The sequence below is a fragment of the Salmo salar genome, chromosome 05, assembly GCF_965601325.2.
Source record: "Salmo salar chromosome 05, fSalSal1, whole genome shotgun sequence".
Lineage (NCBI taxonomy): Eukaryota > Metazoa > Chordata > Actinopteri > Salmoniformes > Salmonidae > Salmo > Salmo salar.
The window spans coordinates 81086671-81108745 of NC_138295.1; the positions used below are offsets into that span (position 1 = coordinate 81086671).

General features: G+C 41.9%; 1 protein-coding gene across 1 annotated transcript in view; it reads left to right on the forward strand.

The window, feature by feature from the left end:
* The first annotated feature begins 3548 nt into the window (after window positions 1-3548).
* Window positions 3549-22075, forward strand: part of LOC106574842 (copine-4) — a 95104-nt gene continuing 76577 nt past the window's right edge. Inside the window, exons 1-2 of the mRNA XM_082975659.1 lie at window positions 3549-3776; window positions 14431-14624. Of these exons, the coding sequence (XP_082831785.1) occupies window positions 14454-14624 (171 nt within the window). The 5' untranslated portion in view covers window positions 3549-3776; window positions 14431-14453. The remainder of the gene's footprint in view (window positions 3777-14430; window positions 14625-22075) is intronic.

The following is a 22075-nucleotide window of genomic DNA, read 5'->3' on the forward strand; positions in this document are numbered from 1 at the left end:
CCTTGAATGTGCCTTGCTTTAATAGACAGGAGGGGTGTTATCAATTGTTATCTGAAGAGAGATTTTACCTAAGATGACTAGAAATTAGTCTATGGACCCAAGAGTGTCATTAACCCAAGACTAAGATCTGTCTACTCAGCTAATCAGCATATAGGTAGAGTTATCTTTAGTTGTGAGTGTAGTAATGGGTCAGGTAGGACCCTGTAATGATGCTCTAAACAGCATGCCAGAGCCCTGAGGTTAAACAAGGTATTTGACAGCCTCTACTTCTATGCCTTGTACCTGAGTAGACAGATCTTAGTTTTTTTGTAAAAACCTTTGCCGTCCAAAATACTCCACCAACAGCTTCTGTCCAAGGCAATCCACCGTATCATCAAAACAATAAAACATGACCCTGAAAACGACAATGAACTATTAACTTTCCTAAAATCAATCTACTAAAATGTCATTGTACATGATAGTAATCTTATCTAGGTGATCTCAGGCAGTGTCCCAACCCATTAGGGGTTGCAGCAGGTGACTTTGCTGATAGCTGCTTTATTGAGGAAAAGTTTTACTTTCTATGACTGTGATAGAGTTGAAGTCGTAGGTTTACATACACCTTAGCCAAATACATTTAAACTCAGTTTTTCACAATTCCTGACATTTAATCCTAGTAAAAATTCCCTGTCTTAAGTCAGTTAGGATCACCACTTTATTTTAAGAATGTGAAATGTCAGAATAATAGTAGAGAGTGATTTATTTCAGTTTTTATTTCTTTCATCGTGCTTCACGGTTGGGATGGTGTTCTTCAGCTTGCAAGCTTCGCCCTTTTTCCTCCAACATAACAATGGTCATTATGGCCAAACAGTTCTATTTTTGTTTCATCAAACCAGAGGACACTTCTCCAAAAACTATGATCTTTGTCCCCCCGTGTGCAGTTGCAAACCGTAGTCTGGCTTTTTTATGGCGGTTTTAGAGCAGTGGCTTCTTCCTTGCTGATCGGTCTTTCAGGTTATGTCGATATAGGACTCGTGTTACTGTGGATATAGATACTTTTGTACCTGTTTCCTCCAGCATCTTCACAAGGTCCTTTACTGTTGTTCTGGGATTGATTTTCACTTTTCACACCAAAGTACGTTTATCTCTAGGAGACAGAACGCGTCTCCTTCCTGAGCAGTATGGCGGCTGTGTGGTCCCATGGTGTTTATACTTGCGTACTATCGTTTGTACAGATGAACGTGGTACCTTCAGGCGTTGGAAATTGCTCCCAAGGATGAACCAGACTTGTGGAGGTCTACAATTTTTTTATGAGGTCTTGGCTGATTTCTTTTGATTTTCCCATGATATCAAGCAAAGAGGCACTGCGTTTCAAGGTAGGCCTTGAAATACATCCACAGGTACACCTCCAATTGACTCAAATGATGTCAATTAGCCTATCAGAAGCTTATAAAGCCATGACGTCATTTTCTGGAATTTTCCAAGCTGTTTAAAGGCACAGTCAACTTAGTGTATGTAAACTTCTGACCCACTGGAATTGTGATACAGTGAATTATAAGTGAAATAATCTGTCTGTAAACAATTGTTGGAAAAATTACTTGTGTCATGCACAAAGTAGATGTCCTAACCGACTTGCCAAAACTATAGTTTGTTAACAAGAAATTTGTGGAGTGGTTGAAAAACGAGTTTTAATGACAGCAACCTAAGTGTATGTAAACCTCCGACTTCAACTGTATGTGATTCTCTCACCTAGCTATCTTAAAATGAATCAATTAACTGTAGTCACTCTGGAGCCATAGGATCAAACATATGGAAACCACGTTTGACACCGTTCCATTCATTTCTTTCCAGCCATTACAATGAGCCGTCCTCCTATAACTCCTGATGATTGATATAATATCAATAAATACTCACATTTACCCTTTCATTTTTATTGATCATTCAATAATGTCATGGAAATAGCCTACCAATGATGTCATTGCAATGTACACCGAACAAAAATATAAACGCAACATGTAAAGTGTTGGCCGTTTCATGAGTTGAAATAAAATATCCCAGAAATTGTCCATATGCACAAAAAGCATATTTCTCTCAAATTTTGTGCACAAATATCTACATCCCTGTTAGTGTGCATTTCTCCTTTGCCAAGATAATCCATCCACCTGACAGTTGTGGCATATCAAGAAGCTGATTAAACAGCATGCGCTGGGGACCTTGCGCTGGGGACAATAAAAGGCCACTCTAAAATGTTCAGTTTTGTCAAACAACACAATGCCATGTTTTGAGGGAGCGTGCAATTGGCCTTCTGACTGCAGGAATGCCCACCAGAGCTGTTTCCATAGAATTGAATGTTAATTTCTCTATTATAAGCCACCTCCAACATAATTTTAGAGAATTTGTCTGTAGTTTTAGAGAATTTGTCAGCAGTCCAACCTGCCTCAGAACCGCAGACCAAGTGTATGGCGTTGTGTGGGCGGGCAGTTTGTTGATGTCAACATTGTGAACAGAGTGCCCCATGGTGGCGATGTGGTTATGGTATGGGCAGGCTTAAGCTACAGACAACGAACACAATTTCATTTTATCGATGGCAATTTGATACCGTGACGAGATCCTGCGGCCCATTGTACCATTCATCCTCCGCCATCACCTCATGTTTCAGCATGATAATGCACAGCCCCATGTTGCCAGGATCTTTACACAATTCCTGGAAGCTGAAAATGTCACAGTTCTTCCATGACCTGCATACTCACCAGACATGTCACCCATTGAGCATGTTTGGGATGCTCTGGATCGACGTGTACGACAGTGTGTTCCGGTTCCAGCCAATATCCAGAAACTTTGCACAGCCATTGAAGAGGAGTGGGACAACATTCCGCAGGCCACAATCAAAAGCCTGATCAACTCTATGCCAATGAGATGTGTCCATGCATGAGGCAAATGGTGGTCACAGCAGATACTGACTGGTTTTCTGATACACACCCCTACCTTTATTTTAAGGTATCTGTGACCAACAGATGCCTGTTTGTATTCCCTGTCATGTGAAATCCATAGATTGGGCCTAATGAATGTATTTCAATTGACTGATTTTCTTATATGAACTGTACCCTAGTAAAATCTTTGAAATTGTTGCATGTGTTGTTTATAATGTTGTTCAGTATAGTAAAAACGTGTTTCGTAAGCCTATCAATACTTACACCCCTCATATCCTCTCGCTTGTCCTCAAGGGCAATTACTAACATAATTAGTCACTAAACCTAGGGCTATGTGTGAGAGGCCGATTGCCATAGAGTGAACAAGATCTGACGAATGGCTTTCTGACAGGTCAATACAGAGTGGTGAACTAACGTGAAAGCATCTATTTATCATTTTGAGAGTATGTGGTGGGTACGAAACACAAGATATTTCAAGTGTGGCAGGAGAAGGTGTAAACTAATTTAAAACGATAGCCACCAGAGGGCAGTATTGTCAAGTTAGTGATAGTGCTGCGCGCAGCAACACCTCATTGAAGAAGAGGGTGCATCTGAAATGATGTGGGAGCCAGTGAAATAATCTTTGGGACTGTTCTCCAACCGTCTTTCATAAAGAGGAAAGGGGGAGACACAACTACATTGAACGTCAAGAGGGCAGGTTCCTCTATCGCTGCTGATATAAACAATGGATTGAGAATGGGGTTTGGCTCTCTGTGTGGTGAAGTCATCTCTCTTAGCCGAGTTTGCTCAAATCGGAGCCTTTGAATTTGAAAAGTTTTTTTGTCACCATCACTGGTTTGGGATTATTTTTGTTCATGTTTTTATAAGGTGAGTTTAGAATCAATGACAACGTATTTGCATAAACATGCATTGAAAATTGTTGATATTGAACATATTTTAATAATATCTGTTATAGTGCACTTTGTTGATCAAAATGTTTCTGATGATGGAATTCCCCCAGTTTTACATAGGCCTAGTTTATTATGTGTGACACCTGCCTGTAGATTCTCAAGGCTTTTTTTTCAAGGTTGAATAATTGACTGGTTGTAGGAAAGGCTACATCGATCATATCTTTTGCAAGTGTTGCAGGAAAATGTGTTGGTAACAGTAATTCAAATATGTCCAGCAACACTGAGGTCATATCTACCTGTCACCGTACCTGCTCTTGCCAATCTGCGTTATTACGCAACTGAATTCAGCTGTGGAACCTGGTGGGGTTTTATTTCATCTGAATGAAGTTATGAGCATCCTTCATTCACCCTGAATGGATTAACAGGGCAGGGTCGTTCTGGTTTCCAGTCACCTAATATAAACAGGGATGGTTATCTGATGTAGTTTGTGCTGCAGGTCACTAGGGTACCCAGCTAGCACATAATGTTCTAAGAACCATATGTTTCTTAGTGCTTGGCGAGAGTGGGGTTGTCCTACGGTTATTTTGCATACAACCTTCCCATAACATTTCCTACAGGTTTCCTCTATTCAAAGTCATGTTCTCAGAATGTTCAGAGAACGTTAAGAAACAACGTTCTTCTGTGGGAATTTCAGTACTTAAGCTTAACGTTTTCTGCAGGTTTCCTCGTGGTTCTATTTAAAGTCATGTTCTCAGAGAATTAAGAAAACTTCCCATAAAAACCACAAGAAAACATGAGTATAGTTCAAAGAACGTTCTGAGAATATTATTTTAAAACATATACGTTCTGTTCTCAGCATCAACAAAACTCTCTCTATCCTCTATCTGGTTAAGTGAGTTCAGGTGTGTTGGCCTCACCCACTAATTGGCCACATCTGATCTTAATGAGGGCTTGTTTCCTTTGACATAGGGTCTGTTTGAATAGACTAAAATGAACAGCTTTGTATGAGTAAAAAAAACATGTCATGCTAGCTCCATCCTGCAGTCGACTAATTTCATGTATAGAGAGCAGAAGATCATAGGTTTGAATCTCACAGTAATAATAAAAAAGTAACCTTTATTTAACTAGGCAAGTCAGTTATGAACAAATTCTTATTTACACCTGCCAAACCCGGCCAATTGTGCACCGCCCTATGGGACTACCAATCATGGCTGGTTGTGACACAGCCTGGATTCAAACCAGGGTGTCTGTTGTGACACCTCTAGCAGTGAGATGCAGTGCCTTAGACCGCTGTGCCACTCGGGAGCCCAATGCAATGCCAAGCCATGCCATGCCATGCCACAATAAAAATACATGTGTTTTCATGATTAATGCCTAAGCAAATACATTTCCATGTGTCTTATCTGTGCTTGGAGTTCAAAACAGTTCAACTAAGCTGGTAGTCTTATTGAAACATGTTCTCAGAACGCTATTTAATTACCTTCAAATAACCTATAATTTCCGTTCTCAGAACGTTAATAAAACCTCCCAGGAAAACTTTCAGGGAACCATAGAAAAACGTTCTCAGAACCTCCCTACAACCTAAAAATGTACGTTCCCAGAACAGGAGAAATGTTAACTTCCATTCTCAGAATGTTTAAATAACTTTCAGTTTTAATGGTCAGGAAACTTATGGCTTCGTTTCCAGAACCAATAACATACATTCCCACAACTTCCAAGGAACTAAATTTGCTAGCTGGGTATGCTGTTACATGTTAGTCATCTAGCAGATGCTAGCTTTGTGATTCAAACTACCAACCTTTCAGTTACTGGCCCAACGCTTTTAACCACTAGGCTACCTGCCACCTTGTTGCACTGCCCTACTTCAGTCTAACAACTCTCCCAGTCTTTCAATATAACTATTTTTCCTGACCTATGGAGGGTGTGCAATCAACACCCTGAATCTGAACCAAGAACAGTGCTTGACTTGGGCAGGAGCACTGACCAATAATCGAGATTGACAATAAAAATTGCTTGCTTCTGAAGGCATGTAAAATAATAATAATAATAATGCTTTTTAAATAAAGACCTGTAGCTTACACACATGTAGGCATTAGTAAAAAAATATAGTAAATTGATCAAGAGAATTATACCTAACCAAATGATCTTATCTGATCAAGTGCAGCTGCATGCCTACAAACAGTTGTTCAGAGAGAGAGAGAGCGGTTAGAGGGAGTTCCCCCTAAATGAAGCCAACAAGGAACTGACAGTGATGTTCTATGAATATGCAAATACACCTGAATCTCTCTCCTGTGAGTGGCAGAAAAACATAGCTGATGTGTTATTGACAGCTGAGTCTAACTCATACTGCTCCTGTTGATAGCATTCACAGGAGAGTGACGGAACCTTAATTGGGGAGGACGGACTTGTGGTAATGGCTGGAGCGTAACAAGTGGCATGGTATCAAATACATCAAACACATGGTTTCTATGGTTTCCAGATGTTTGATGCCATTCCATTTTCTCCGTTCTGACCATTATTATGAGCCGTCCTCCCCTCAGCAGCCTCTTGTGATGCCTTTCCATTCCGTCCTACCCTGGCTTCTGTCTGTGTCTAAATTAATTAAGGCAACTCATTAATTCTCTGCCATTTTAAAAAGAATGAAGAGCTGGGATTTACCTTGTTAGCACCGACATGTGTTGGTTAACCTGATGAGCTGACCACTGTTAAATAAATAATGACATTCATTGGAAAGGTAAATGAACGGATATCCAACTAATAACACCCGCTTCCCTTTTGGTCTGCCTCTGAGAGCACGTGTGAGAAATGACTGACTGCTGCACACTGACTGCTGTATGATTCATTGTTTTCAGGTTTAGAGTAAGAAGTGTTCTCTCACTGCCTTCTGTTTCCATGAATAACGAAGAGGCATTTTTATCATTGAGAGATATCAGCTTACTGAAACCAGGACGTCTTGAGGCATCACTTCAGACTGACAGTGACGTGTAGACGGTGACCCGTGTGGCTCAGTTGGTAGAGCATGGCGTTTGCAATGCCAGGGTTGTGGGTTCGATTCCCATGGGGGATCAGTACGGAGAAAAAATGTATGAAATGTATGAATTCACTACTGTAAGTCGCTCTGGATAAGAGCGTCTGCTAAATGAATAAATGTAAAAATGTACACTTAAAATAAACTTGCCAAAAAGTTCATCCCCCCACAAATGTGTCCTTCGCCTTGCTGAGAATTCCATCACTACAGACAGAGAGTCTGAGATGATCCCCCCTCATGTCCCTGCATCTGGTTTTCAGTGGCTAGGGTGAAATTCAGAAAGTATCCTTTCACCTGTAATTGAGCTGAGGGACTTATGCTTTTTCAAACCCTATAGCTCTGGAGTGCTGCGGATTGTGCAAGCTTTGGTTTCAGTCCAGCACCGACAGAACTGATTCAAAGGTTTTTATCAGAAGTGTTTGAATACGGTGTGTTAGTGCTGGGCTGAAGCAAAAGCATTCCTATAGTTTGACACTGTCAGAGTGAGCAGGTGTTGTAGAGGAGCTGTAACATTCTACCAGTGGGAGTGACATGTTGAACGTAGTATCTACCAACCAGTGGAAGCTGCTGAGGAGAGGATGGTTTTCATGTGTTTGATACCATTCCATTCACTCCATTCCAGCCATTACACGCCATTCCAGCCATTTTTATGAGCCGTCCTCCCCTCGACAGCCTCCATTGGTACTCACCTCATTCTGACACCTCGTTGAATGACAACACACAACCCACCAACACCAGGCAGGGACATTCCTCTCTCCTTTCATCTGAAACTGATCCAAGCTTTACTTCTAAAGTTGCTTCTGAACCCATTATCCTCCCCAATGATTAAATACGCAGCGTAAGAGACAGGCCTTTGTTAGTGGAACCACGTTTGAATCACATGGACGGGTTCATTCATCACTCATTCAGTGAAAGGGTAATTACTAGCGTCGAAATTTTGCTTAACTGGGTTCAAAAATATGCAGTGAGCTGCAGGGATTTCCAAGGAACTCAGGATGCAGTTGTATATTTGTCTGTTCTCCTGGCATGACACGTAGAAGTGGTGGTCAGGGGTAGAAATGGAACTCAACTCCACAATTTCACAGTACAGTACAACAGCAGAGGGTTTGGTAGCAAGGTGTGTCTGACGCTGTGAGAGTTTTAGAATGAAGGTTGGGAAAAAAAGGGGATCCCTTCCCCTTGCTTCCATGGCAACTGTGAAATATACAGACCACATTCGAGTCAGAGCTCATTATGCAATGAATAGTTCAAGTTCATAGTAGCGTCCTGATTATCTGCAAAGAATATGCAAATTATAACAAATGGGTACATTTCTTACGGTATATATATTGCCCAATCCTTAACCCCAACATCAGTCAGGGAATGCCTCTACCCCCCAGGGTGTTGACACAGGCAATAAGCAGACCCATTTAGTGTCTATTCCAATAGACCATGGAGGTTAGTGTGAGTGGCAGCTCATACTCCCCCATAACATTCTCACACCATCAGTCCATCTCATCAACCATGAGAATAAATTATGTCATCCCCAGCCCTGAGCCTCAGGCATCATGGGTAATGAGAGAGGAAGGAGAATGCGTAACATTCAGATGATTGACGTTCGTATTTCAACCGTGTTTTGAAATGATATACTGTAATCAGATTATGTTGGGTTTGCTGTGAATAGCATCTGATATCCTCCAGGATTACTGGCCTCCTGGCTCAGGAAGTGGAGCTGAACAGGAGGGAAATGATACTGTAACTGACTGGCAATAATGTGACAATGATAATGCATTATCCAGTGCCAGGGGGAGTGATACAGGTGTAGGATCTTAATTGGATCACTATGTTGTAGGACAACTTTCCTGCAATGCAGGAAATGTAAAACCTGTAGTTTATTCAAGGTTTAAAATGTCAGATTTGATTTGCCCAAATGAAGAAAAAAACAACATTTCCATTAACTATAATCCACATAGTAATACACATTTCCTGTTGCTGCAGGATTCTTTTCCTGCTGTACATAACTGTCTCAAATGAAGATCCTACATCTGTACCTGACTTAGCGTGGGTAGCCTATAGCTCAGTTGATATTCTGACGTCTGAAAGAAGGAACATGGAGCAGATAAAGTCCTTCCTCATACTCAGATCACACTGAGCTGCTGGGCGTCAAGCAGGCAATGGAAGGATATCCTGCTGGATTCCAGCAAAACCTCTCCAATCCACTGGGATTTCCTGCTCATGTTGTGGAGATGAACCTAAAGCCTCTGTGAGACCTGACCAGGGGGAGTGCTGCTCATCGCCAGGCCGAGAGTGCGATGGCAGGAGACAGGCAGAATGGGATTTACACAGTACGGCTCTGGAAATGAAACATTAGACATGACATTCATTTAGCAGACATTCATATCCAGAATGGCTATTGCCATTATGTCCGCTGGACTTCCAGAGTAGATTAGCTTCCCTCGATGAAGGTCAATGTGTTCAATTGAGTTGTGCTTCTTTGTTCTTGATCTTTCTTCTGCTATTGAACACCATGGTGCCGGCAACAGCCAGTGTTCTGTCTGTAATACGTTGCCATGGTGCCTGCATCAGCACTTTTATGAAGCCTGCTGTGACAGAGAGCAGCAGCACATCCAGTCACAGCTGTTAACAAAGCCTTTACAGGTTGCCACTGTCTGAGGTCAGGGGTCTACTGTACGGACACATATACATTAACACACACACACACACACACACACACACACACACACACACACACACACACACACACACCACACACACACACACACACACACACACACACACACACACACACACACACACACACACACACACACACACACACACTTCAACAGTATGCACACATATACATCCATAATCCCACATACTGTATAGACAAATACACACACCTGCGTTTCCAAACATAGAAGCACATTGCTACAGGCGTGTCCTAGAATAGAGTTGGCTCCTGCAAGTAGCCTACTTGAGCAGAACAGAAATAGCATGGGCCTCAGCCAGAAAAAAACCCACAGTTCTTGAAAAATCGACCAGAAGTGCAGGGGAGTCAGGGCGTCGGTGCCGGTCTGTTCATTATTTATTTTTGGGTCATTTAGCAGACACTCTTATCCAGAGCGAGTGCATTCATTTTAAGATAGCTAGGTGAGACAACAACACATCACAATCGTATCAAGTACATTTTCTCTCAACAAAGTATCTATCAGCAAAGTCAGTTCCACTGGGAAAATATTGTTGTTGTTGCTTATTGACTCACTGTCGTTCACTAGCTGTGCACTTGTCCTGTGTATGTGTGTGAAGGGATGGTTAATATTGATATGCTGGCAATGTGTATGCCTGGGAAAGAGTTTTCATGGGTTTACAGTATGTAAACATGGCTGTTCATTTAGCTGTAATGTACGACCCTGTCAGCTGGTTAGGGAGCTTCTGGTGGCTGGATGATGGATGATGGAGGACGGAGGTTTTGATGGATGAGCTTCAGTGGTGGTCTGTGACATTTAAGATGAGGGAGGACGATTATTGTTTTTACGAGCATGGCATTTCTATTACAGCATATTGGATGACTGTCATTCAAATTCCATTCACCCAGCGCAATGTAACATCGATAGGTTTAGGCTACTACATGATACTCTAATGTTCCCTATACCAATCATGAGGTTGCTACAACCTAGCCTAGTAATGAAAGTTTACAACAGGTCGAGATAAAAATTGGAGTAATCAAGGTGTCCGACAATGACACATTCAATACCACCTTGCACACTCTTGCCTGCATCTAGCTGATCTAGGGTGTATTCAGTGGTCCAACAGTTGCAAACGAGAGTTTCTATTGGATAATTGAGGGACTGTAGCTGATGAATAGATAATCAGTTTTCAGATATTCTGATGCCCACTAACGGTGTACCTATGGTTTGTAAAAATCCCTCAGACAAGAAGAGCAGATTGCCTAGAGGCTGTGGTGTCCGATCAATTTCTCTCTCTCTCTCTCTCTCTCTCTCTCTCTCTCTCTCTCTCTCTCTCTCTCTCTCTCTCTCTCCATGGAGCGTTTAATTGCTCAGGGATCGGTCGGTGGGACCGTTATTCTGCGATGTCGCTAGCTATTAGCCTGTCAGGCTAAATCCAATTACTCAGAGAAGGACACTGATTAGAACACCACATTCTCTATCAGTTTCAATGAAAAGGGAAGTGGACACTTCTATCCACGTCTGTTTCCCCAGGGTTATACAGTGGTGGTAACCCTGTCTGTTTCCCCAGGGCTATATAGTGGTGGTAACCCTGTCTGTTTCCCCAGGGCTATACAGTGGTGGTAACCCTGTCTGTTTCCCCAGGGCTATACAGTGGTGGTAACCCTGTCTGCTTCCCCAGGGCTACAGTGGTGGTAACCTTGTCTGTTTCCCCAGGGCTACAGTGGTGGTAACCCTGTCTGTTTCCCCAGGGCTACAGTGGTGGTAACCCTGTCTGTTTCCCCAGGGCTATACAGTGGTGGTAACCCTGTCTGTTTCCCCAGGGCTACAGTGGTGGTAACCCTGTCTGTTTCCCCAGGGCTATACAGTGGTGGTAACCCTGTCTGTTTCCCCAGGGTACAGTGGTGGTAACCTTGTCTGTTTCCCCAGGGCTATACAGTGGTGGTAACCCTGTCTGTTTCCCCAGGGTACAGTGGTGGTAACCCTGTCTGTTTCCCCAGGGCTATACAGTGGTGGTAACCCTGTCTGTTTCCCCAGGGTACAGTGGTGGTAACCTTGTCTGCTTCCCCAGGGCTATACAGTGGTGGTAACCCTGTCTGTTTCCCCAGGGCTACAGTGGTGGTAACCCTGTCTGTTTCCCCAGGGCTACAGTGGTGGTAACCCTGTCTGTTTCCCCAGGGCTAAGGTGGTGGTAACCCTGTCTGTTTCCCCAGGGCTATACAGTGGTGGTAACCCTGTCTGTTTCCCCAGGGCTATACAGTGGTGGTAACCCTGTCTGTTTCCCCAGGGCTATACAGTGGTGGTAACCCTGTCTGTTTCCCCAGGGCTACAGTTGTGGTAACCCTGTCTGTTTCCCCAGGGCTATACAGTGGTTGTAACCCTGTCTGTTTCCCCAGGGCTACAGTGGTGGAAACCTTGTCTGCTTCCCCAGGGTACAGTGGTGGTAACCTTGTCTGCTTCCCCAGGGCTACAGTGGTGGTAACCTTGTCTGCTTCCCCAGGGCTACAGTGGTGGTAACCCTGTCTGTTTCCCCAGGGCTACAGTGGTGGTAACCCTGTCTGTTTCCCCAGGGCTAAGGTGGTGGTAACCCTGTCTGTTTCCCCAGGGCTATACAGTGGTGGTAACCCTGTCTGTTTCCCCAGGGCTATACAGTGGTGGTAACCCTGTCTGTTTCCCCAGGGCTACAGTTGTGGTAACCCTGTCTGTTTCCCCAGGGCTATACAGTGGTTGTAACCCTGTCTGTTTCCCCAGGGCTACAGTGGTGGAAACCTTGTCTGCTTCCCCAGGGTACAGTGGTGGTAACCTTGTCTGCTTCCCCAGGGCTACAGTGGTGGTAACCTTGTCTGCTTCCCCAGGGCTACAGTGGTGGTAACCCTGTCTGTTTCCCCGGGGCTACAGTGGTGGTAACCTTGTCTGCTTCCCCAGGGTACAGTGGTGGTAACCTTGTCTGCTTCCCCAGGGCTACAGTGGTGGTAACCTTGTCTGCTTCCCCAGTGCTATACAGTGGTGGTAACCTTGTCTGCTTCCACAGGGTACAGTGGTGGTAACCTTGTCTGCTTCCCCAGGGTACAGTGGTGGTAACCTTGTCTGAATTAACGAGCTGCTGTTGTCTTCTGATCCATACTATCACTTTCTTTCGATGAGTTATTATCAAGCCAAGAGCTTGGGACTATAAGGTTCTATCTGCATATTTGTTAGATTTATGTTATTGACATAGCCTTGTTCTGTTCAATGTTCTCTACCTATACAGTACTCTAAATACCCCACAATTCATGTTGTTACGTTCAAAAGAAGATTTAAAAAATATATATATTTCACCTTTATTTAACCAGGTAGGTCAGTTGAGAACATGTTCTCATTTACAACTGTGACCTGGCCAAGATAAAGCAAAGCAGTACGACACAAACAACAACACAGAGTTACACATGGAATAAACAAGCGTCCAGTCAATAACACAATAGAGAAAGACTATATACAGTGTGCAAATGAGGTAAGATAAGGGAGGTAAGGCAATGAATAGGCCATAGTAGTGAAATAATTACAATTTAGCAATTAAACACTGGAGTGATAGATGTGCAGAAGATGAATGTCCAAACAGAGATACTGGGGTGTAAAGGAGGAAAAAAATAAATAACAGTGTGGGGATGAGGTAGTTGGATGGGCTATTTACAGATGGGCTATGTACAGGTGCAGTCATCTGTGAGCTGCTCTGACAGCTGGTGCTTAAAGTTAGAGAGGGAGAAATGAGTCTCCAGCTTCAGTGATTTTTGCAATTCGTTCCAGTCATTGGCAGCAGAGAACTGGAAGGAAAGACGGCTAATGGAGGAATTGGCTTTGGGGGTGACCAGTGAAATATACCTGCTGGAGCGTGTGCTACGGGTGGGTGCTGATATGGTGACCAGTGAGCTGAGATAAGGTGGGGCTTTACCTAGCAAAGACTTATAGATGACCTGGAGCCAGTGGGTTTGGCAACGAATATGAAGCGAGGGCCAGCCAACGAGAGCATACAGGTCGCAGTGGAGGGTAGTATATGGGGCTTTGTTGACAAAACGGATTGCACTGTGATAGACTGCATCCAATTTGCTGAGTAGAGTGTTGGAGGCTATTTTGTAAATGACATCGCCAAAGTCAAGGATCGGTAGGATGGTCAGTTTTACGAGGGTATGTTTGGCAGCATGAGTGAAGGATGCTTTGTTTTGAAATAGTTCAGCCAATTCTAGATTTAACTTGGAGATGTTTGATGTGATTCTGGAAGGAGAGTTTACAGTCTAACAAGACACCTAGGTCTTTGTAGTTGTTGACATATTCTAAGTCAGAACCGTCCAGAGTAGTGATGCTGGACGGGCGGGCAGGTGCGGGCAGCGATCGGTTGAAGAGCATGCATTTAGTTTTACTTGCATTTAAGAGCAGTTGGAGGCCACGGAAGGAGAGTTGTATGGCATTGAAGCTCATCTGGAGGTTAGTTAACACAGTGTCCAAAGAAGGGCCAGAAGTATACAGAATGGTGTCGTCTGCGTAGAGGTGGATCAGAGAATCACCAGCAGCAAGAGCAGCAAGAGCTTGATTGGGATCATCACTTCACATCTCACGGAGCTCATTTACCTTGACGGTCTAATTGGAGGGTTGAGATTAATTAGGTGATTGCTGGACAGGAAAATGCTATCATGTCCTGTCTGGTGTGCTCATCAAATCAGCATGGGATAATTAGCAGCAGTTTGACAGCTGTGGGGGCGGAGGGGCTTCTAAAGGAACAAAGAGCCCTCGTGATAATCAAGTTTCCTGAATGTAGTGTTTGGGGATGTTTGTGTGTATTTGTGAATAAAGTAGAGGAAGTGTGTGTGTGCGCGCGCGCGCGCGTGCGTGCCTGCGTGTGCTGAATGATGAGTGACGACTCCCTGTAATCACTGTGATATGTGTGTTTGTCTCCCTCGCAGAACACTCGCCACACACACACACCATGAGCAACATCTATGAGTCTGCGGCCAACACCCTTGGTCTGTTCAACAGCCTGTGCCTGGCCAAAGTGGAGCTGCGGGTGACCTGCAAGGGAATCTCAGACCGGGACGCCCTGTCCAAGCCAGACCCCTGTGTCCTCATCAAAATGCAGTCCCACGGACAGTGGCTGGAAGTAAGTGGCCTCTCACTCTGTTCTGACAAGTAACTAACATTGCAGTGCCAGTCTTATTACAATTTGCAATATAAGAACCATCTTCAATGTTAACAGTGGTGTAATGTTTAAGGGTCAATTGGAGGATATGTCCTGTAGATGGTTCTGTTCAATCCTAAATCCCCTCAGGGCTCTCTTTGGTGAGATAGATCTCAAAAGGTGATTACAGATTACTACATGGACTTTCTGAAGAGTTGGAGATACAGGAAAAAGTGTAATTATTCTGTATGTCGAATCAAAGACATTGGCTTGCTAACGGACTGAGAGATTTCCTTCTCTTACTATCCCTTATGTGTTTTTAAATGTTGATTTGGTTCACCTCAAGGATGTGGAATATACAGTATTACCAGCTATGAGGTTTGCCCAGTAAATGTATATGAATTTCTGAATGCTTCACCAAATAAGCAAGAGGATTCTGTCAAAAGAGATATTTATTCACAGGAAAAGCATTTGCATAATGAAGCTATTTGCTGAGTAAAGAAAAAAGAAACCCATAAACGTCTTAATCAATGTGTTTACCAAACCAAAATGAGGTTCCAATCAACACTCCAAAACTGATGATTGGACATTACATCCGTGTTACATTTTACATTTTAGTCATCAGACTCTCTTATCCAGAGCAACTTACAATTAGTGCATTCATCTTAAAATACAGTGCCTTCAGAATGCATTCACACCTCTTGACTTTTCCCACATTTTGTTGTGTTACAAAGTGAGAGTAACATGGATTTAATTGTCATTTTCTGTCAACGATCTACACAAAATGCTCTGTAATTACGTCTTCACCACCCTGAGGGCTACAGTGGAATCACCTTAGCACACTGGGATTATACAATATTTGCACATTATTCTTTAAAAAAGTATTCAAGCTCTGTCAAGTTGGTTGTTGATCATGGCGAGACAGCCATTGTCATGTCTTGCCATTGATTTTTAAGCTGATTTAAGTCAGACCTAGGCCACAGAGGAACATTCAATGTTGTCTTGGTACGCAACTCCAATGTATATTTGGCTTTGTGTTTTAGGTTATTGTCCTGCTGAAAGGTGAATTTGTCTCCCAGTGTCTGGTGGAAAGCTGAGTGAACCAGGTTTTCCTCTAGGATTTGTTCTATATTTAGCTCTATTCCATTTCTTTTTATCCTAATAAACTCCCTAGTCCTTGCCGATGACAAGCATACCCATACCATGATGCAGCCACCACCATGCTTGAAAATATGAAGAACGGTATTCAGTGATATGTTGTGTTGGATTTGCCCCAAACATAACACTTACTATTCAGGACATAAAGTTAATTTCTTTGCCACATTTTTTGCAGTTTTACTTTAGTGCCTTATTGCAAACAGGATGCATGTTTTGGAAGATTTTTATTTTGTACAGGCTTCCTTCTTTTCACCCTGGCAATTAGGTTAGTATTGTGGAGTAACTACAATGTGGTTGATCCATCCTCAGTTTTCTCCTATCACAGCCATTCAACTCTGAAGCTGTTTTATAGTCACCATTGGCTTCATGGTGAAATCCCTGAGTGGTTTCCTTCCTCTCTGGCAACTGAGTTTGGAAGGACACCTGTATCTTTGTAATGACTGGGTGTATTGATTCACCATCAAAAGTGTAATTAATACCCTCACCATGTGCAAAGGGATATTCAGTGTCTGCTTTTTGATTTTTTTCCCCATCTACCAATAGGTGCCCTTCTTTGCGAGGCATTGAAAGACCTCTCTGGTCTTTGTGATTGAATCTGTGTTTGAAATTAATAGCTTGACTGAGGGACCTTACAGCTAATTGTATGTGTGGGTCCATGCAACTTATTATGTGACTTGATAAGCAAATGCTTACTCTTGAAATGATTTAGGCTTGCCATAACAAAGGGTTTGATACTCATTGACTCAAGCTAGGTGAGACAACAACACATCACAATCGTGTCAAGTACATTTTCTCTGAACAAAGTATTTTAGGAAAAGAGAAGTGCCCTGTTAGAGTTATTTCAGATACTCTTCAAAGAGGTAGGGTTTCAGAAGTTATCGGAAGATGGGCAGCGACTCCGCTTTCCTGACTTTAAGGGGAAGCTTGTTCTGCCTGCCTAGTGACCATGACAACAAAGCAGATGGTTGATCTCTCTATTTGTCCCTTAATCCAATTATTCCAGTTTTAATTGTTCCATTGATTTGTTATTAAGCGGTTGTCCATCTGGAGACACAAATTAGCATTGTACTGCAGATGTGCAATGACGGCTCCAACGCGCCCTGCTGTGTGTTGCGTCACTCAACAACATATTTACTAGTGCTACTCTCCTGTGGACTTCATGTCTGGTTAGAGATAATACAGTGCCTTGCAAAAGTATTCATCCCCCTTGGCATTTTTCCTATTTTGTTGCATTACAACCTGTAATTTAAATGGATTTTTATTTGGATTTCATGTAGCCGATATACACAAAATCGTCCAAATTGGTGAAGTGAAATGAAAAAAAATTACTTGTTTAAATAAAAAAATACAAAAAACGGAAAAGTGGTGCATGCATATGTATTTACCCCCTTGCTATGAAGCCCCTAAATAAGATCTGGTGCAACCAATTACCTTCAGAAGTCACATAATTTGTTAGATTGCACACAGGTGGACTTTATTTAAGTGTCACATGATCTCAGTATATATACACCTGTTCCGAAAGGCCCCAGAGTCTGCAACACCACTAAGCAAGGGGCACCGCCAAGCAACGGGCACCATGAAGACCAAGGACCTCTCCAAACAGGTCAGGGACAAAGTTGTGGAGAAGTACAGATCTGGGTTGGGTTGTAAAAAAATATCTGAAACTTTGAACATCCCACGGAGCACCATTAAATCCATTATTAAAAAATAGAAAGAATATGGCACCACAACAAACCTGCCAAGAGCGTGTAGCCCACCAAAACTCACTGACCAGGCAAGGAGGGCATTAATCAGAGAGGCAAGAAAGAGACCAAAGATAACCCTGAAGGAGCTGCAAAGCTCCACAGCGGAGATTGGAGTATCTGTCCATAGGACCACTTTAAGCCATACACTCCACAGAGCTGGGCTTTACGGAAGAGTGGCCAGAAAAAAAGGCATTGCTTAAAGAAAAAAATAAGCAAACACGGTTGGTGTTCGCCAAAAGGCATGTGGGAGACTCCCCAAACATATGGAAGAAGGTACTCTGGTCAGATGAGACTAAAATGTTGCTTTTTGGCCATCGAGGAAAACGCTATGTCTGGCGCGAACCCAACACCTCTCATCACCCCGAGAACACCATCCGATGTTTTCATCGGCAGGGACTGGGAAACTGGTCAGAATTGAAGGAATGATGGATGGCGCTAAATACAGGGAAATTCTTGAGGGAAACCTGTTTCAGTCTTCCAGAGATTTGAGACTGGGACACAGATTCACCTTCCAGCAGGACAATGGCCCTAAGCATACTGCTAAAGCAACACTCAAGTGGGTTAAGAGGAAACATTTAAATGTCTTGGAATGGCCTAGTCAAAGCCCAGACATCAATCCAATTGAGAATCTGTGGTATGACTTAAAGATTGCTGTACACCAGCGGAACCCATCCAACTTGAAGGAGCTGAAGCTGTTTTGCCTTGAAAAATGGGAAAAAATCCCAGTGGCTAGATGTGCCAAGCTTATAGAGACATACCCCAAGAGACTTGCAGCTGTAATTTCTGCAAAAGGTGGCTCTACAAAGCATTGACTTTGGGGGGTGAATAGTTATGCACGCTCAAGTTTTTGTGTTATTTCTTGTTTGTTTCACAATAAAAAATATTTTGCATCTTCAAAGAGGTAGGCATGTTGTGTTTATGAAATTATACAAACCCAAACCTAAACCCCCCCAAAATCAATTTTAATTCCAGTTGTAAGGCAACAAAATAGTAAAAATGCCAAGGGGGGGGTGAATACTTTCGCAAGCCACTGTATCCTTTCTGTATGAGTATGATCCACCATCAAGTCAGCATTCCTTGTTGTCCAAGCTAGGCTAGAACTAGTCTGCATTCTGCTTCCTGGGGCTTTTCCCACACTACAGGAATGAAATTGGCGCATAATGCGCCTTGTGATAGACAATATGATGAACAAAGCACTTAACAGTGTAATGGCCCCTTAATTCAAACCCAATGAAAAAAATATAAGAGAACGAGTGGTTGGAGAATAATCACTGGTAGAAGCTGTTGTGATAAAAAGACAAGGGAATGAAGTATGAGGCGGCTGAATGAAGGAGATGATATAATGTATTACAAGTTTTAGAACTGGGCATAAAGAGACCAACTGTGGCAAAGCCTTGTGCACACTATTTAGAGACACTGTCATTAATAAACACTATAGTTTACTGTTAGGAGACACCATCATTAATAATCACTATAGTTTACTGTTAGGAGACACCATCATTAATAATCACTATAGTTTACTGTTAAGAGACACCATCATTAATAAACACTATAGTTTACTGTTAGGAGACACCACCATTAATAATCACTATAGTTTACTGTTAAGAGACACCATCATTAATAATCACTATAGTTTACTGTTAAGAGACACCATCATTAATAAACACTATAGTTTACTGTTAAGAGACATCATCATTAATAAACACTATAGTTTACTGTTAAGAGACACCATCATTAGTAAACACTATAGTTTACTGTTAAGAGACTACATCATTAATAAACACTATTTAAGAGACATCATCATTAATAAACACTGTAGTTTACTGTTAAGAGACGCCATCATTAATAAACACTATAGTTTACTGTTAAAACTTCTTATGGATCCCTTCGCGCGCCAATCCCATTTGATAACACCCAGTGAAATTGCAGCGCGCCAAATTCAAAAACAGAAATACTCATAATAATAATTCATAAATCATACAAGTGTTATACATCGGTTTAAATATGAACTTCTTGTTAATCCAGCCGCAGTGTCATATTTCAAAAAGGCTTTACGGTGAAAGCAAACCATGCGATTATCTGAGGACAGTGCCCAGCATACCAACACATGAAAATCAGATTTCAACCCGCCAGGCGTGACACAAAAGTCAGAAATAACGATATAATTCATGCCTTACCTATGAAGATCTTCTTCTGTTGGCACTCCAATATGTCCATTAAACATCACAAATGGTCCTTTTGTTCGATAAATTCTGTTGTTATATCCCCAAAATGTCCATTTATTTGGCGCGTTTGATTCAGAAAATACACCGGTTCCAACTCGCCCAACATGACTACAAAGTATCTAATAAGTTACCTGTAAACTTGATCCAAATATTTCAAACAACTTTCCTAATCCAACTTTAGGTATTTGTGAAGGGGTCTGAATACTTTCCTAATGCACTGTGTATCTGCCATCAGCGCACATAAACATTTCTGAAAGTCTGCGTTCAGTGTAAAGGGTGTCATCCATTGCATATGAAAGTTTTATGTCGGCTATGTCTTGTGTACAGCCCTTCATCTGTACTGATAATGACAGTTCTTTCAGTAACACAGCTAAATCTTCCCCTAGCCTTGTGTTTGTGTATTATTAGCAATGCTCTCAGTCTTGTGTTAGCTACTGAGACAGAGTATGGAGTTACAGATGTAGGACCTTAATTTGAGCTAGTTTGCTACAGCAGGAAAATAATCCTGCAGCAAAAGGAAATGTGAATCAGTATGTGTATTATAATTAATAGATTTTTTTTTGTAGGGGTTGACACATTTTTCGTAAGGGAAAATCAAGTCTGAAATTTCAAAGTGTAAATTACAAACTTCCTCCTTAAATACACTACAAGTTTTAAATGTCCTGCATTGCATCTGTAGCCATGTTCTCTTCTGTAATTGACAGAGCAGAGGAATGCCCAAGAGGCATTTCAATTATGAAATGTGATTTAGCAGAGGAGATCAGGCACGCTAAGCACTAGCTCATTGATTTAGCTAGGACTGCGTTTTGGGTTTCTCTCTCTGGTTTTAGAAGTATGTACCCTATGATTTGTGTTTACAATCAGCTTTCTATCTGCACTGCTGAGACGTTGAGGGAGTTTCTGTACATGAACTGCCTATTAAACCTTCATTGTACACTCTAGTGTGTGCAAACACATTCCGAGAAGCAAGGGAATTTATGCTTGATATGGTTAATTCATACGGAGGACCAAACCTGAAAAAAAAATGCACATATAAATACATAAACAAATCCACACATAATTAAATAAATGAGCAAGGAAATGCAGAAATACTGACTAAAATGTATTCATTTTTTTCTACATATCTGTATGTATTTAATCATTTTTCTATGTATTATCTAATTATTCAAACTTTAATAATTTTTATTGATTTTTATATTTATTTATTTATGTATTTCTTCCTCCAATATTATAATGAGGGGGTGTCAATCAAATGTCTGTGCGTTGCGCAAGTGCTTTTGTTCGCTTCAGCGCCACTTATGTGAAGCTAGCTACAATAACGATTAGCCACAACAGTATCTTTTTGGTTCGCATTCAAAATAAAAGTCCCGCATTGACACTGCTGAAAATAGAAACAAATAGTGGAAACATGCCATATTTGAACTGGATAATGCTTAACAAGTTTGGATTGTTCAACAAAAGACAATAATTTGTTCATTTGCACAAAAAATGAAAAAAGATCTAATGTGTTATATTCTCCTACATTTCTTTCCCATTTACACAAACTTCAAAGTGTTTCCTATCAATTTGTATCAAGAATATGCATATCCTTGCTACAGGCAGTTAGATTTGGGTATGTCATTTTTGGCAAAAATTGAAAAAAGGGTCTGATCCTTAAGAGGTTTTTAAGAGTTCACACAAATATTGCCCATTTCACAGATGTAGGCTTATGTACCTTAAAAGTTGGATGCGATCCGCCCAACCCAATCCCACAGTAGAAGAAGAAGAAGAAGAAGACGTACGTTTGGCTGCCGACCAAGTTGTCAGTGTGTTTATTTTAGCAAGATTGTGCGTACGTTCAACAAGTGAGTTGTGTGGTTTATTATCGGGAGGGTTAATGCTACATTATGGTGTTTGACTGCAAGCAATTACCTTAGGCCTAATTACCTTGTTACATCTGTAACTGTATAGCACTTATGTATATTTCCGATACTCCATGTGCATGTAGTTTATAAGTGCCTGTATTGCAGTGAATTCATGATTGTTTTGCAGTAGATGTTATTGTTTACAGATGGTTCATTCCTATAGTCTGTATACACACTTTACCACTGCGTTTTCATAGTTCACACTAATGTTATGCCATGGCGAGATGTTTCAGAATCTGTCCGCGGCTTTCCGCATGCGCAGTAAGATTTATGACTCAGTGGCACCAGACACAGATCAGATCTCCACCAGTCCTGAGAGAGGGCCATAAATCACACCTGTCTTAATTAGTTGTCTCTCTCTCCAGTGAGATGTTTTTACATATACTGCTGTAAATGTATAT